Source organism: Spermophilus citellus (assembly GCF_964194105.1).
Source record: "Spermophilus citellus genome assembly, chromosome: 11".
Lineage (NCBI taxonomy): Eukaryota > Metazoa > Chordata > Mammalia > Rodentia > Sciuridae > Spermophilus > Spermophilus citellus.
In genome coordinates this window covers 103,290,685-103,308,046 of record NC_138192.1, presented here as the reverse complement: position 1 = coordinate 103,308,046, position 17,362 = coordinate 103,290,685, and the positions used below count along the sequence as shown (strand labels likewise).

The 17,362-nt window shown below is 40.7% G+C and overlaps 1 protein-coding gene across 1 annotated transcript in view; it reads right to left on the bottom strand.

The window, feature by feature from the left end:
• The window catches only part of KIAA2012, a 114,532-nt gene extending 103,988 nt beyond the window's left edge, over nt 1–10,544 (bottom strand). Inside the window, exons 1-2 of the mRNA XM_081261578.1 lie at nt 10,407–10,544; nt 8,785–9,069 (exon numbers count right to left, since the gene is read on the bottom strand). Of these exons, the coding sequence (XP_081117704.1) occupies nt 8,785–9,069; nt 10,407–10,490 (369 nt within the window). The 5' untranslated portion in view covers nt 10,491–10,544. The remainder of the gene's footprint in view (nt 1–8,784; nt 9,070–10,406) is intronic.
• Nucleotides 10,545–17,362: the final 6,818 nt, after the last annotated feature.

The window sequence follows — 17,362 nt, the reverse complement described above, 5'->3', positions numbered from 1 at the left end:
CTTGGGGAATTTATTTGGCCAGTCTGTTCCTTGGTCTCTTAGCCTGTCAAATGGGGGTGATATAAATAAATATCTTACATGAAAATAATGAAGTTGAGCCATGACTTCTTTGCTCAAAAAAAAATTAATTCAAAATGGAACAAACACCTCAACATAAGAGCTAAAACTATAAAGCTCTTAGAAGAAAAACTTCATAACAATGGATTTGGCAATGATTTCTTGGATATGACACCAAAAGAACAGGCAAAAAAAAAGAAAGAAAAGTAGATAAATTGGATTTGAGGGGAGGGCTGAGGCTGTGGGGATGGGAAGGATAGTAGGATGAGACAGACATTATTACTCTCTATACCTGTATGATTACACTACTGGAGTGACTCTGAACTATGCACAGCCAGAGGAATGAGAAGTTGTGCTCCATTCATATACAATATGTCAAAATGCATTCTAATGTAAAATAAATTAATTAATTAAAAAAGAAAAAAAGAAAAACAATTAAAAACTGCTGTGCATCAAAGAATTCTATGAACAGTGAAAAGATAACCTACAGAATAGGGTAAAACATTTGCAAATTTATATCAGAATGTTTAAGAATTCCCACTACTCAAAACCCAAAAATCCAGTTAAAAAATTGTAAAGCACTTGAATAGATTATATTAAAAAAAAAGATGTGCAGATGGCCAATAAACCCATGAAAAGATGCTCAATGTCACCTTCCACTAGGGAGAGGCAAACCAAAACTGCAGTGAGCTACTACTTCATACCAGTTAGGATAACTTCTATAGAATTTTAAAGAGAGAGGGAAAAGAAAACCAGTGTTGGCAAGAATATGGAGAAACTGGAGTGCTTTGTGCACTGCTGGTGGGAATGTAAAATGGTGGAAAACAGTACAGTGGTTCTTGAAAAAATTAAAAAATAGATTTGCCCATTATCTAGCAATTCCATTTCTGGATACATACACAGAGGAACTGAAAGCAGGAACATGTACAGATAGCGTATTCTCATGTTTCTGGGGCATTATTCACTATAACCAAAGTCTGAAAACAACCCAAGTGTCCATTGATGGGTGAATGGATAAACAAAATGTGGTATAAACACACGATGGACTATTGCTCAGTTTTAAAAGGGAAGAATTTCTGTTAGGCATAATGGCCTGTAATCTCAGTCATTCGGAGGCTGAGACAGGAGGATGGCAAATTCAAAGCCAGCCTTAGCAACTTAGCGAGGCCCTAAGCAACTTAGTGAGACCTTGTCTCAAAATAAAAAGGCCTGGGGATGTCACTCAGTGGCTAAGCATCCCTGGGTTCAATCTCCAGTACGGAAAATAAAAAATAAAAATAATTTTTAAAAGGCTGGGGATGTAGCTCAGTGATAGAGTGTCCCTGGATTCAATCTCTAGTACCAAAACAAAAACAAAGAGGAGTGTGTGAGGTTTTTCTGTAGAATTCACTCATATGATGCACTCAGAGTAGTTGAATTCATTGACACAGGAAGTTGGAAGTTGGTTGCCTGGGGCAAGTGGCAGGAGGAAATTGGTTATTAATATTAAATGGATACAGAGTTTCAGTTTGGTAAAATGAAAAAATTTTGAAAATGAATGGTAGGAATGTTTGCACAACAATGTGAAATGCACTTAAACCACCAAACTCTACACTTTCAAAAAATGGTTAGAATGGTAAATTTATTATGTATATGTTGCCACAATAAAAATGGAGATAAATTATAAAGTTATTGTGAGGATTAAATATAAAGTGAAATGATTTGATTGGTGACTGCCATAACAGTAAGTTCTAGATGAGCATTATTATAAATGTTCTCTGTTGCTTATACAGGGAACTGATGGATGAAGAACATAAATCTAGAAAAACAAGAGTCTACTGGATCATATATATTGTTTAATATAAAAATGTTATTTATAACCCAGATTGATTTTTAATGAAAATCTGATTTGTTTTTAGAATTGAAAAGAGTTATTTTAAGGAAAGACAAAACTCTCTGTGTGTGTGTGTATGTGTGTGTGTGTGTGTGTGTGTGTGTTTTGCGGGGGATGGAACCCAGGGCCTCGCACATGCTAAGCATACACTCCATTACCAAGCCACATCCCAGCCCCAGATCCACTTTTTACGAACACTGTTAAATCTGGGGAGATGCTTTCTCCACCTGGGCTATTTGGAGTCTTTCAAAGTCAGGCCCTCTATTAAAAGTGGGGCTTTGGAAGGGTTGTCCAAGCTCCAACTCTAACTCTGTTGCATGTGTAATTTTGGACAAGTTATTTAGTGTCAAGTCCCAGTTTCTTTCCCCTATAAAATGGAGGCAGTTCGAGCACTCAGTTCATGGGCTTGAACGGATTGAGAGAAGCTATTACACAGATTCGTAAGCACTCCATGAGTGTCAGGTTATTGACATTACCTTTGAGTTCGCCCACCTTTCTCTTTGGTCTTTCCTACTTCAAGTTTATGAAAACCTCTAAGTACAAGTGCTCAGGACCTGCACAAATGCAGGACACCAGGAAAAAGAGCAGTCAAGTCACTTCCTTGCTTAGCCTTGCTGCTGCCTTAACACTTGATTGACAGCTGTGGGAATACTTCTCCTTTTTTGGGGACATCATCAAACAAGTAGCCGGTTATTGATCAGGTTTTGCAAAGGCAATTTTCATCCCCCTGATCTTTAGCTGAAAGGGTAGTATCCTCCATTCTGTATTTTCTTATTTTATATGAGTTTATGTTATGTAAGATGAGAAAAATAAGCTTGATTCAAATACATATTTCTCATAGTATTTTCTTACTTGATACAGTGGTAAACTTCCATGGGTTAGACAGTGTCTGAAAACAATAACCAAAGAATTAAATGCCTTGAGTATTAGGATGTGGGGAGAAATTAGGGGGTATAGTTGAGTGTGGATCTAATCAATGGAACAAGGCTGACAATACTTCAAAATATAGTCCCACTTATAAAGGAAATGGTTGTAGCAATACAACCTTGGTTGAAGTCTGCTATAATTATCTAAATCCCATTTATCCCTCCACAGAATAGAAAAATGGCATGCTATTCTTTATTTTAATATATTGCTTAATCAACATCTCATTATGGGGCATTGCCATGGTTTGAACATGTCCTCTAAAAGTTTACATATTGGAAATTTAATCTTTGCATTCATATGTTGATGGTATTTGGAAGTAGGGCCTTTGAGACAAAATTGGGATTAGATGAGGTCATGAGGGTGTGGTCCCTACAGAAGCATTAGTGGCTTTTTAAGAATAGGAGAAAGCTTACTTGCTCTATCACTCCATTTGATGTTTTCTGCCATGTTATGATGCAGCAAGAAGGCCCTCACCAGATGTGGAGCAGATGCTGGTGCCTGCCCTTGGACTTCCCAGCCTCCAGAACCTCCATTCTTTATACTCAACCGTCATATACAGTTATAGCAACAGAAAATGGACTAATACAAACATATTAAATATCAGTAGATTTACAATAATTCTAAAAATATAAGAATAATAAATACTTAACAATTTGAAAATTACTTGATGTTTTTGATTTGAGAGACACCTTAGAATTCTGTGATGCTTCAAGAGCATCATTATGACTATCATTTAGAAACTACCCCCAAATTATAGTTATCTAGGTTTTGTAGCTATTTGACTTCTAAATAAGAAGTTGAAGGAATGAAAGACCTGAAGAAGAATGATTTTAACTTTCAGAGTGCTGAACAAGATTTATTTCTGTTCTAAAAAGCAAATCAAGGGCTGGGGCTGTAACTCAGTAGTATAACACTTGCCTAGTACATGTGAGGCACTGGGTTTGATCCTCAGCACTACATACAGATAAATAAAACAAAGGTATTGTGTCCATCTATAACTCAAAATTTAAAAAAAAAGCAGATCAACCAGCCAATCCCAAAAAACCAAAGGCTGAATGTTCTCTCTAATAAGTGGATGCTGATCCATATGATGGTGGTGGGGTTTATGGGAAAAATGGAGGAACTTTGTTTGGGCAAAGGGGAGGGAGGGGAGGGGAGGGGGGATGGGGGCAGGAAAGATGGTGGAATGGGATGGACATAATTACCCTAGGACTGTGCATATGGTGCAACACTACATGTATACAACCAGAGAAATGAAAAGTTGTGCTGCAATTATGTACAATGAATCAAAATGCATTCTGCTGTCACATATACCTAATTAAAATAAATAAAAATAAAATAAATGACTCTAGAAAAATTTTAAAAAAAGATTTGAAGCAAAATTTAAAATAAACAAATATATTTAAGGAAAAAAAGGCAAATCAACCACCAAGGAACATATTTGTATGTATCTTGAAGTCTGAGAACTCTTGGTCTTGACTTCACATTTATCTTTGCTCCTTAGGAAGCTGGGCCATATAGAGTGTTAAAGAGTGAGTGTATGTTGAGGCATAAATTCCAGAGATATTATCATGTGCATCCCATCAGACCCACAGATAGAACTGGGGATGCTGGGTGTTATGGTTTGGATGTGAGGTATCTCCCAAAACCTCATGTGTGAGACAATGCAAGAAGATTTAGAGGAGAAATGATTGGGTTGTGAGAGCCTTAACCCAATCAGTGAATTAATCACCTGATGCGATTAATTGAATGGTAACTGAAGACAGGTGGGATGTGGCTGGCGGAGGTAGGTATTGGGGGCATGGCTTTGGGGTATATATTTGTATTTGGCAAGTGAAGTCTCTCCCACTGCTTCCTGATCACCATGCAAACCACTTCCCTCCCCCATACTCTTCTACCATGTTGTTCTGCTTCACCTTGGGCCCCAAGGAATGGAGCCTGCTGTCTATGGATCGAGACCTCTGAAACAGCCCCCACGTAAACTTTTCCTCCTTCTATAGTTGTTCTGGTTGGGTCCTTTTGTCACATCAGTGAAAAAGCTGACTAAAACACTGGGAGATACTTTGGACATTGAATTGCACCTCCTTGTAAAGACTCCATTTTCCCAGATCTGAGTGGGGCCCGAGTAGGTTTCTTGATTCTTGGTCCAGCCAGTAGAGATTCTTCCCTCAACAGTTCTACCATACTGGTGAACCCTCCTCATTTATTTCCCTCCACCTTTCTATTTTACTTGGAATATGGTGTCTTTAACTCTTGACCTATCCTATGTGTACAAAGAAATACTGCCCCTGAGGGAAGACAGTATGGTTATCAGTGGTTTCAATTTACAGCATAGTATGTTGGATAAGCACTCTATTACTGAACTACACCTCCAAAGCACAGTTTGCTATTTCATTTCCTTCCTTCATCTCCCACTTGGATCTCTAGGGCCAACTGTCTACCCCCTTCAAAGCCAAAAAGATTTTCTTTTTTCTGCTTTTTTTTTTTTTTAATTCTATGGCTTTAAGAAATAATGTCTAATAAAAAGAAATATATAAATAAAAATATGATTTATAACTACACTAGTCATGGTTGAACCCAGAGGAAAAATTTGATGTGTATACTTCTAAGAATGTATAATTAATCTTTTAAAAATTTGGATCATTTTAGGATGGCAATGTTTTCTATACTGCCTGGTCTGGAATTCTGGTGCAATGATCTTCTTGAATCAATTACTCAAATTATCTGTGCTTTAGTTTCCTCATCTTTAAAATGGGATCATGGAATATCACTTACCCCCAGAACTGTTAGAAAGCATAAATTAATTATACTTGGGAAGCACTTAGAAGCAAAAGGAACTCAGTAGATATTTTAAAAATATTATAGAACATTGATGTTTTTATTACCTATATATGAATACTGTTTTATTTTTGCATGTTATTTATGACTGATACATGACTTATCGTCTGAACCAAAATCCATTAAATGATTATATTGTAATTTTTCTAGTCAATGTTTATTGTGTTACATTTATTATTTTCAGTGTTTTTCGTACTAATAAATAACTAAAGGATTTAAGAACTATAAAAATAAAAATAATAAAATAAAAATTAGAGATACAAATAACACAAAACATTTTGTGCAATAAATCTTTGGACATATCATTTATTTCCTAGGGGCAAGTTCTCAAAGTAGAAAAATGAATCAAAGTGTATTCACTCATTTTAGATTTTTTTCAAAATGCCTTCTAGAAACATCACGTGAATTTCTGTTCCTAATGCATGAAACTGCTGTTTCCCTGTAGCCTTTTCAGCTCTGGGTAGCGTTTGGAAATTGTTTTCTTAGTCTGTACTCTTCCTAATCAGATGATGCTCTTTTTTCCAGAGTTCTACTCTTTGAGTTGCTTTCTCTCCTCTTTTAATGTTCTATGTTTTCTAATCTTAATTTTCCTGCCCTGCTATTATTCCAAACCTTATTTCCTTTCTGGTTTCTTCACATCATTTCCCTTCTACCCACTTGGAGTTAGACTATTGTATTCTGTTTTGTATGAGCTATAAATCTAATAGATGGATATCAGAGACAGGAACTTATTTTTTTTTCATTGAGCCCAAATCTGACCCAAATGAAGTTGTTCCCAAATGAACTCACCTACTTCAAAAATTAACAAGATCCCTGTTGCCCAAAGACTGTAGCCATATGGACATGCATCTGAGTGCTGTGGGAGGTATTACTCTGGGCAGTGGGTCTGCATAACAGTCAGTGTCTAACCAGAAACTACTCCAAGTATTTAAACACAGAAGGAATTTAATTTAGGAGATTGGTTACATACAGGTTTGGGGAGCTCAGAAATCGGATATTGAGGCAATATATTTTCCATGGAGTTCAATACACTCCCTTATCTACCTGAACAAAAGGGATTCAACCTCAAGTTTTGTTGGAAGGCTCACAGGGCAGGACCACATTTATGCCAACATCCAGATACAATGCAACTAACGCTCCTGCCTCCTGCTCACGAAGGCAGACTGTGGCCATAATCCTGCCAGTTGCACTCAGGCTGCTAAAGACTACTGTTTCCCACCATGCCACAGGAGAACCCCATACAAGACAACTCTAAGATCAGTAATATCAGAAGCTGGGACCACTCATATGCTAGAGGGACAAAGGAATTGCTGGTGGAGTCACCTGAAGGAGCTCAGGGCCATCATGTGTCTGTCTGTTGGGAGCTGGATTACAGATGATGCAGACGTATCTAATCACTTGAGGAGAGTTGGAGGGGGAACCTACCCATCTTTCCCCTTCTCCCTCTCCAGTCTTCTCCCCTTGTCAATTCAATCAGGAACCAGTTGACACAGACAGTTGTGGGATTGTACATAGCCTGGTTCAACCCCCTTGTGACACAGAGCCAAGCAGGAGAAGTGTGTGCAGAGAGGATCTGAGGGCAAACAGGCAAACACCAGACAGACAGCCTCTGGTGTCCTTCAGGTCCACAGACAATAGGACAAAGTGCAGACCATGCTGTCCCTAGAGGTAGACAGTCACATTTTTGAATCCTGGCTTAGTGATTTACTAGCTCTCTGGCCTGGGGCAAATCACACAGCTCCTATGAGCTTTAGTTTCCTTATCTATAAAAGGGGGGGCAGAAAAACCACATTTTACAAGGTCATTGTGAAGATTAAATAAAATAACAGCTACAAAGTAGCAGTAAGCATCTGAGAACAATTGGCTTCCTTTCATCCTAAATGTAGGATTTCAAGACAAAGGACAATTGAGTGTTTGGTCAAGGTCATCCAGCCTTTCTATTTTGAAGTGGGGGAAGGAAACAGAAGGAGCGTTCCTTTGAAAGCTCTGTCTAGGGTGGGGGTAGGTGATAAATTGTCCAATAATGATAATGGGAGACAATCTAAGAAACATTGAAAGTATCATGCGTGGCTGATTCATTCCATAAACATTTATGGAAGTGATTTAGACATAGTCCCTGTGATGGTGGAGATGTTATTCTGTCAGGGATGACAGATGGTCAGAGATAAATCTCAATGCATGATGGTATGGGAATGTTTGCAAAAGTAGGAGCCCAAGGATATCTCTGCCTAGGGAAGTGGGAGAAAGCTTCAGAGAGGAGATGATATTTGAGCTGTTTGTTAAAGGGTGGGTAGGAGTTAGCTGCCATAGAAAGGGCATAGGGTCTTGGAGTGAACTAGGCACATAGGGGGCTGAGGGGCCCCCAGTAGAGATGTTGGCAAGAATAGGTGGGAGATGGAAGAGAAACCAACGTATGGAGGGCCTGGTGTCAGAAGCTAATGATTTTATTAGTCAGCAGAGATGCAAACCACAGAGTAATCCATCATCTCAAATCTAGAATTTCATAAAGGGACACATCTTCTCAGATAATATTATGGCCTTAGTCAAAGGGCCGAAGCCTGCAGTTATATAAGGCAGGGTCTAGGTGGGCATCTCACAAGAAAGTCTGAATCAGAAAATGAGCATACTGGGTTCCCCTTAATATTAAATGCAGAATGGAAAAGGTCATTAATTTGTCTTCCAGACGCTGAAGGGACCAAGGTAAATATTTAAAATGTTCTTCTCTTTTCCATAAAGCCAAGAACATCAGAGGTAGGACGATGATGCTCATGACTCTGAGACAGGATTTCAAGGACTCCTAGTGAAATGTCTGCTAGCCTGAATCTGTCGGAATGCTTAAAAGGACTCTGTTACTATAACGAAAAGAAAATACAAAATGGTAACAGAGCTCTTCCTCGTGTATTAGCTCATGCAGGCCTCATGAAGATTGTGTGTGGCCGATATACAAACATATTTTAGTGATGAGGAAATGGAGATCTGAGGGTTTCATACCTTTCCTAGGGTCCAGGAAGTTATCCCCAGGGTTGCAACTGGATTTCTAGACACACAGGCCAGTGCCTTCCCCAAACCCGAGGAACTGCTCTGCCTACCTGCTTCCTTCCATATGCCAGGACAGCTTCTTTGAGATCCTGAAGGGTACGAAGTTCAAGATCCAGCCCCTTCTTGTGACCTTTGGGGCAGCAGGAGCCCTTTCTCCTCTCTTTGGGGGTCCATGCTGAGATGGCTAGCCCTTCTGAGTAGAGGATCAGGGCACCCTTTCGTGTGCTAAAAGTCTTAGGAAGAAAGAGGTTCCAAGAATGCTGGTTGGCATCCTCCTCATTCTGAGGTTTGCTGACCAGGACATAGTCTTCTGGGGACTTCCAGTTCAAGTAATCCTGTAATGAAAAAAAATTGCCTTGATTGAACCACTGTGGAAGACCCTCTTTTAGCAAATTCCACTCATGCAGTGTTTGATTTTCCCTTCAGTTACTGATTTTCTCTGAGTTGCTTCATGTGGAATCATGGAACACAATTACTCTTTTATTTTTGGTACTGGGAATTGAACCCAGGGATGCTCTACCACTGAGCTACATGCCCGACTCTTTTTTGACTTTTTGAAACAGAATCTTGCTAAGTTGCCCAGGCTGGCCTTGAACTTGCAATCCTCCTGCTTCAGGCTCCCGAGTTGCTGGGATTACCGGTGTGAAACACAAATACTCTTCTTAGCAACTGGTTTTTCTTCCCGCATCTCAAAATTAGTGGGACCCAGGGCATGATTCTATTTTATTCCATATGATTGTCAGGAGAGCCATTCATGTGCGGAGGCTGGAGTGGGTACAGTGTAGGTAATGGGCCAGTTAAAGTTTCCTGATATGCAAGTAGGTAGTCAGAATTGTCAAGGGCAGCAGATAACTTTGAAATTAGATCTGGACAGGTTGGCAGTTTAAATAGGAGAAAACCATTCCAACCCACTACTGGTTCAGCTGCACACAGGGAGAATTTCTACACATTCCAGATGCTGTGTAACTTTACCTATTTTGGCTATTTAGGAGCCTATAAAATAGTTATATATCTTGTAAGTAAATGGCATTGGCCATAGAGGTCCTTTGAAATTTTATATGTCTTTTAACACAGCAAAGGTCAAATATCATGACAAACTGCCATGACAATGGAAATCTCTGTATGACCCCAAATTTGCAAAGCACTCCCAATGGATTTCTTATTCCTGGCAGGATTCAAGAAATAAAATTCTAGTACAACCAGGAAATTTTGCCACCTCTTTAAAATCCTCTAAAATGAGACTTTTTTTGGCATATATTAAATATGAATCCTGTGGGTTGAATTCCAGAAAGTTCAAGGAAGCCATTGAAATGGCACAAACACACATAGCATTTCAACCTCAGAGCACGACTTCTAAAAACCAAATAAACAACGGCTTGCCTAGAACCCAGGTGGGAATTCTGGTCATGAACCAAACCACCCAAATTCCAGGCAATCTGGATTCTCCTTCCATCTCAAACACAGAAGGCTGTCTGTCAAGGTGCAAGAAGAAGGAAGAGGGCCCCAGGGGCAATCTTGGGATATGAGGCCAACTACATTAAGGTCTTTGAGAGACCCTCACCATCTCAGTAACAACCCACACCAAAACACACCTGGTTCATCCTCAAGTGAAAGGATAGAGCTTTCCTCCCCCCACTCCCAAAACATGCCCCTTTTCAGCTATTAGACTCACCTCTGGTTCAAAATAGACCTCCAACTTCTGTTTGTTCTGGACCAACTTCCCGTGTCCCCGGCTCAGGAGAGAGAGCTTAAACATGTTTCCCCTCTGACCACCCTTCTCAGGGGCAGTTCATCTTGGTTTTGAAGGCTGAAAACTGGTCACACCTCAAGATTTCCGAAGCTCAGCAGCAAGCACAAGAAGACCACAAACACTGGGCCTTTTATTAAATACATTTTTCCCTCTTACAGCAGCTTCTTAGTAACAACCAGCCACACAGTTTAGACAGTGTGCATCTTTGTGCAGAGAAAAACAAACTGCCTGCCCAGACTCCTCAAGCCCCGGATTGTATACTCTCTGGACAACCTCTCTGTCCTCTGCGGGAGCCCTTGTTGTCCCTTGGTTCTGGTTGCTCTGTTACTGGCTGTGTGCATCTACAGATCTGGGCCACAGCACCATCCTTTTCATTGTGGCAGAGGTTGTTTCCCGGTTGCTATGGCAGCACAGGGAAATGAAGTCCCTTATCCCAGCAGAGGCCAGGCAGAGACTGCGGAGGGCAGTAGTGTTCATTCTCCAGCTGGGATAGAGGTGGGGGGTTGTCCATTGGTCATTGAAAGGAACAGGCTCAGATGGCAAGTCCTGGTGGTGGGGGTGGGGGAGGGGCCATATGCTTTCTGTTGTATGCTCACCTTGCTTTTAGAGTGTCTTCCCCTTTCTCCTGACACATGAGCCTGCCGCTGACAACTAACCAGTAACAGACTCAGGGGAGTGATCTAGGTCACCTAAAGCCACCTGTGATGTTTTCCTTGGCGGAGCCCCAGCATCCCATGAACTGGACACAAGACCTCATTATAGTAGTGGCTGCTTCGCATGAGTGAGCAGGAGATACTGGGACTCTTCAGTTTCCTTTCTGTGCTTGGTTCTCAAATGGGCAGCTTCTCTCCCCAGAGGAGGAACTTTGGAAATGTGGGTGGGGCATTTTGATGGTTACAATAACTGGCTTAGCAAAAGGGGCCTAGGATTCTGCAGTGTGTGAGATTGTCCTATAAAATGAATTGTCCCACTGGAATTTGACAGTAGCATCCCCATTGAGAAACATTGTTATTCCATAGGCTGCTTGATTCTCTTCAATGCTGACGCCACGAGGAGCACAAGATGAAAGGGAAGTGAGTCCAGCAACAAAAAGGCCCCCTTGATGGTGATCTAGGACCCTCCATTGGCCTGGGCAAGCAAGCTGCCCTGCCATCTGTCCGTCGGTTTGTGGAAGTGCCCCCTGCTGGCCTGGATGCAGAAGTGCAGTAGGCTACAAGCCCACTTATCTTTCAGGTCCCTGGAGGAAGGCTCAACTCTAATGAGGAAGAATCTCCATGAGATTGCATTTATCATGGAGAAACAATACAGTGAATCTAGTCAAAACCACAATAACATTTCACACCTACTAGGATGGCTATTAAAACAACAACAATAGAAAACAACCTATGTTGATGAAGATGTAGAGAAAGTGAAACCCTTATACACTGTTGGTGGGAATGTTAAATGGTACAGCTTGTAGAGAAATTGCTATAGCAGTTCCTCCGAAATATTAAATATAGAATTAGTGTGATCGATCAATCCCACTTTTGAGCATATACCCCAAAAAGAGTGAAAGCAGGGTCTGTTTGTTCACCCATGTTTAGAGCAGCACTATTCACAAGAGTCAAAATGTGGAAGCAGCCATGTGTCCACTGACAGGTGGATGGTCAAAACAATGGCACAGACATGCAATGGAATGTTATTCAGCCTTTAAAAGAAAGGAAAGTGGACCCGTGCTACAGACGGTGAACCTTAAAGACTTATGCTAAATGTAATAAGCCAATCACAAATGGCCAAACGTACAGTTCCACTTATGTGAAGTGCGCAGCATAGAAGGTAGGATGGTGGTGGCCAGGGGCTGGGGGAGGGGAAAGCACAGTCAGTATCTGATGGGTACAGAGTTTCAGTTTGGAAGATGAAAAGTTCTGGAGATGGGGCTGGGGATGTGGCTCAAGCGGTAGCGCGCTCGCCTGGCATGCGTGCGGCCCGGGTTCGATCCTCAGCACCACATACCAACAAAGATGTTGTGTCCGCCGAGAACTAAAAAAAATAAATATTAAAAATTCTCTCTCTCTCTCTCTCTCTCTCTCTCTCTCTCTCTCTCCCCTCTCTCGCTCTCTCTTAAAAAAAAAAAAAAAAAAGAAAAGTTCTGGAGATGATTCACAGTGTGAATGTACTTACTGCCAATGAACTGTAAACTTAAAAATGGCTAAAATGATAACTTTATGTTATGTATATTTTAATTTAAAACTATTTTCAAATTTATAGCACCCCTCCCTATTTTTTAACACTTCATAATTCAATTGTTAGCATTATTATAGAGTGACCTCCTTACAGTAGATTGGACAAAATCTTACAAAACCTGGGTTATATATAGTTTACAGGGGTCTTAGGCTATAGTTGCTCCTTTCCTTCTCCTTCATCACCCCTTCAAGGTACAGCAAGATCCTTCAAAAAAAATCTCCTGAGAGATTACTATATGAGACATAATTCCTGGACTCAAGGAGCCCCTGGTACTCCAAAAAACGTCGAGGCAGCTGGGCATGATGGCACATACCTGTAATCCCAGCGGCTTGGGAGGCTGAGGCAGGAGGATCACAAATTCAAAGCCAGCCTCAGCAACTTAGCAAGGCCCTAAGTAACTTAGTGAGACCCTGTTTCAAAATAAAAAATAAACAGAGCTGGAGGTGTGGCTTAGTGAATAAGGGCCCCTGGGTTCAATCCCTCATGCAAAACAAAAACAAAACAAAAGAATCAAACAAAAAAACCACAAAACTTTAAGGCAGGTACATTTATGGACATGGAGAAAGGTGGGTCCTCTAGGAAAAGAAGCGAATGTATACATATAGTGGAGGTGAGTGTAGTGGAAGGATGGTGGTAGGCATTATGGAAGGCTACAGAGAAGAGTAGAGAGAAGAGTAGCATCAGAAACACTGGATGGAGCAATTAGGAGGGAGTCGAATGAGAATCAGTATGGTTAGCCAAGGAGGACTACCCAGGTTTCTGCAGTGGAAATTCTTTCTCCAAACTCAGCTGATTTTGAAATGCTCACTTGCCCATAAATGGTGAATCAGGGCTCCAGGAGGTGATCTTTCTGAATCTAGGTTGAGAGAGAATCTCTCCTGGGAAAATCCACAGGTGTCCCTGTGGCCCTTCCAGCCCCAGGGCAAGGATGCCGAGCCTCTCTGGAATTGTGATCTGTGAGCAGCCAGACCACAGCCCGAATCAGGCCTCACCTACACTGTCGTGTTTACATCCATGCTGTTTAATATGGACAATGAACAGATCCACAGATCAATTAATAGACATTTAAAAGCATTTACTCAGTCCCCATAACAGTTTATGGAAAGTGCATTTAGAAAGCAATCGGGGTTATTGCTATTCTAAAGTGCTTGGGGATCCCAGATGAAAGGGCCTTGTAACTGGAAAGTATTTATAAGTCAAGAAGAAACCCTCCACACCCATGTTATACAACACCAACACCATCCCCCAGCATGCCTGACCTGCCAGCCCATGAAGCATGTCTGTTTAAATTACACTGTAAATTCTATAGGGTGGAGACCTTGTTTTTATGGTTTGTAAAGCATTATGAATAACCATGGCACTCTGTAAATAAATAGAAACCACATGAAACAAAGAAAATAGATGCTCTTCAATGGTCAGGTCCCCAGTGTGTTCAAGAATTTGTTCCTCGTTCCAAAATGCTTGGGGTAAATGGATGCCACTCTGGAGGAGTGGTCTAGGAGTTAGTGTCAGGATTTTCACCCTCCTTTATAAAGAAGTGTGATTATATTGTCTAGTAATTTCATTCATCTTTAGGGATAGTGTACAAGAAGAGCCATCGGTGTTGCCCTTGCTTCCTGAACAGCAAAGATCATGCAGAGATTAAATGATTTGCATAAAGCCATAGAACAGACCAGAGGTGAAATGGGACCTTGTCCAAATAGGGTCCTAATTCCAGCCTGCTCTCCATCCCACCTCTGCAATAAAGTAGTGGCAACTACTCATAAGAAGCATAGCTAACCTATAGCTACCAGTAAATGACCATGACTACAGCCACAACAGCATGCTCCATGAAACTGGAGATTGGACACTAGATTTCTCTGCCATGATTCTCTCTAAACACTCATATCTTCCCAACCTTGCCTCTCTTTGCATTACCTTGCAAATATAGTTGCAAATTTGTCTAGGACATAATATTTTCAGCTTCCTAACCGTTTGCACCAAAAGCAAAGTGGAATGAAGGTTGCTAGAGCTAGCCACAGTGATCTACCATGAGCATCGAAGACAAGTTATATGAGAATGTCAAAATGACCTGGGTGCAGTGGTACATGTCTATAATCCCAGCAGCTCGGGAGGCTGAGGCAGGAGGATCACAAGTTCAAAGCTGGCCTTAGCAACTTAGTGAGGCTCTTAAGCAACTCAGCGAGACCCTGTCTCTAAATAAAAATACAGAAAGGCCTGGCAATGTTGCTAAGTGGTTAAGTGCCCCTAGGTACCAAAAAGAAAAAAAGCAAAGAATGTAAAAATGAAAGAGTTTTGAAGTTATGGGTCATGTGTATGACAAGCAGCATCGCCATGCAATATGAAGGCTCATACCACTTGTTGTGACCTATAGACTGTAAGTCTCTGGAAGGTAGGGGCTTGATCATCATTTTAGGACTCTCCATTGTACCTCTTGCATAGAATAGTAGCTCAATGAATATTCATTATTTGCTTTTTAACATGCTCAAAGAGATGTGCAATTAGCTTTGAGCCAGTATGAAAGATACATGAAGGAAGAGAATTAGATCAAAGCCTGTTTTAGTAGTGTGTAGCTTGCCCAGCCATAGTACAAAGCTTAGGCCCATAAGTTAGAGACTCCAGCCAGGCTCAATAAACAAAGGCTGAAAGGGCACCAACAAACTCACCATAGAAGATGCAACCCTCCTAACTTGGTGGAAAGGGCACAGGCTTGCCAAGGATGAGTACTTGACTTGTCCAGAGCTGGGCTAATTTCTCATGTGGTCCAGGTCAGATCAGAAAAAAAGAAAATGCAAAAGGAAATAAACCCAAAGGACTTAAAAACAGCATACTACAGGGACACAGCCACATCAATGTTTATAGCAGCACAATTCACACTAGCTAAATTGTGAAACCCACCTAGATGCCCTTCGGTAGATGAATGGATAGGGAAACTTTGGTATATATACACAATGGAACATTACTCAGCATTTAAAAAGAATAAAATCATGGCATTTGCAGGTAAATGGATGACGTTGGAGAATATAATGCTAAGTGAAGCAAACCAGACCCAAAAAACCAAAGGCTGAATGTTTTCTTTGATACGAGGAGGCTGACTCATAATGGCAATCTAGGGGGGAACATGGGAGGAATGGAGGAACTTTAGATAGGAAAAAGGGGAGGGAGGGAAAAGGAGGTGCCAATGGGGTAGGAATGATGGTGGAATGAGTTAGACATCATTACCTTAAGTAGGGGCTGGGGACATAGCTCAGTTGGTAGAGTGCTTACCTTGCATGCACAAGGCCCTGGGTTCAATCCCCAGCACCACAAAAAAATAAAATAAAATAAAATAAAAATAAAAAATAAACCATTACCCTAAGTACATGTATGAGACACGAATGGTGTGAAAATGCTTTGTGTACAATCAGTGTCTTGAAAAATTGTGCTCTATATGTGTAATATGAAATGAATTGCATTTTGCCATCATGTATAACAAATCAGAATAAAATTTAAAAAAGAAATGAAAAAAATGCAATAAAGAACACTAGAATCATAGTAAAGGGGAAAGTGTCCACCTTGGCTCCCTGCTTCCTTCCTCTCCTTAGGTATAAATTACGGCCACATGGCCGGGCTAGTTCATGGGGAGGGCACTGGAGTTCTATTTATTTTAGATCTTTCTGAAGGGTTTGCTTTGAGAATCTAAAATATTTAGTTGTGCCTTTGCTCTGGGCTTCGTTTTATTAGTAGGAATACTCACAGTAATTGCAAGCTCTTAAATTTATGGTGGGGAGATAGTAAGTTTGTAGAAGAAATAAAAATCTCACGTTCTTGGTTCTTTTGGAACATGGGGAGAAATCAATCACCCTCTGGACATCTGCTAGAGTCACTGGGGGCAAAAGTAACAAAGATTCATAGGAACAGACCCAGGGAGGGTGACAAGAGTGAAGATGAGTTTAACTCTAAGGGGAGACTCTCCGAGCGGTGGCCACTCACTGAGACCATCAAAACTTTAGAATCATTGGATGTTAGAATTAGAAGATAGTTTTATCTGTCACTGGTTTAACCATGGGTAAGTTTTTCTTTTGATTTTCATTGACAATTATTACAGTGATGTTTATGGAATTAGCGGATGCAATGATTTCAGTGTAGTTTTTGTCACAGAGTATGGACTCAATAAATAGAAAACATTAAGAAATAACTTCATGTCATAATCCAGAATATACATACACTCTCTCTGCATTATAAGTGAACAATTGTAAGGATTTTTTTTTCTGTGCAAACTGATGCTCTGAAAGTCATCTCCTTGTAATATGTAGATGGCAGGTCACAGACTCGTCTCTTAGCTGGCTTCCTGTTCAGTATTTAAACTCTACAATGAGAATAATTTCTGTATTTTCTATCACAGAGTGAAAATTGTGTCCTGCATGCTAATTGTTTTACATAGATATAAATTTGGTGTACAAAACATGAATCTTTCCAGGAATATAGCAGTTGCATACCCCAAGGTGTATGAAAATTCTCTTTTCACTCTTTGCCCACATTAGTGATATTTTGATGTTCAGAATGAGTCCCCAATCTGGGCGCGAAGAGAGGGATGGCTAGCAGCTGGGTCTGATCTGAGGAAGAAGTCAGGGGGCTTGGAGAACCTTCCCCTCCAGCCCCACACGGCTAGAGTT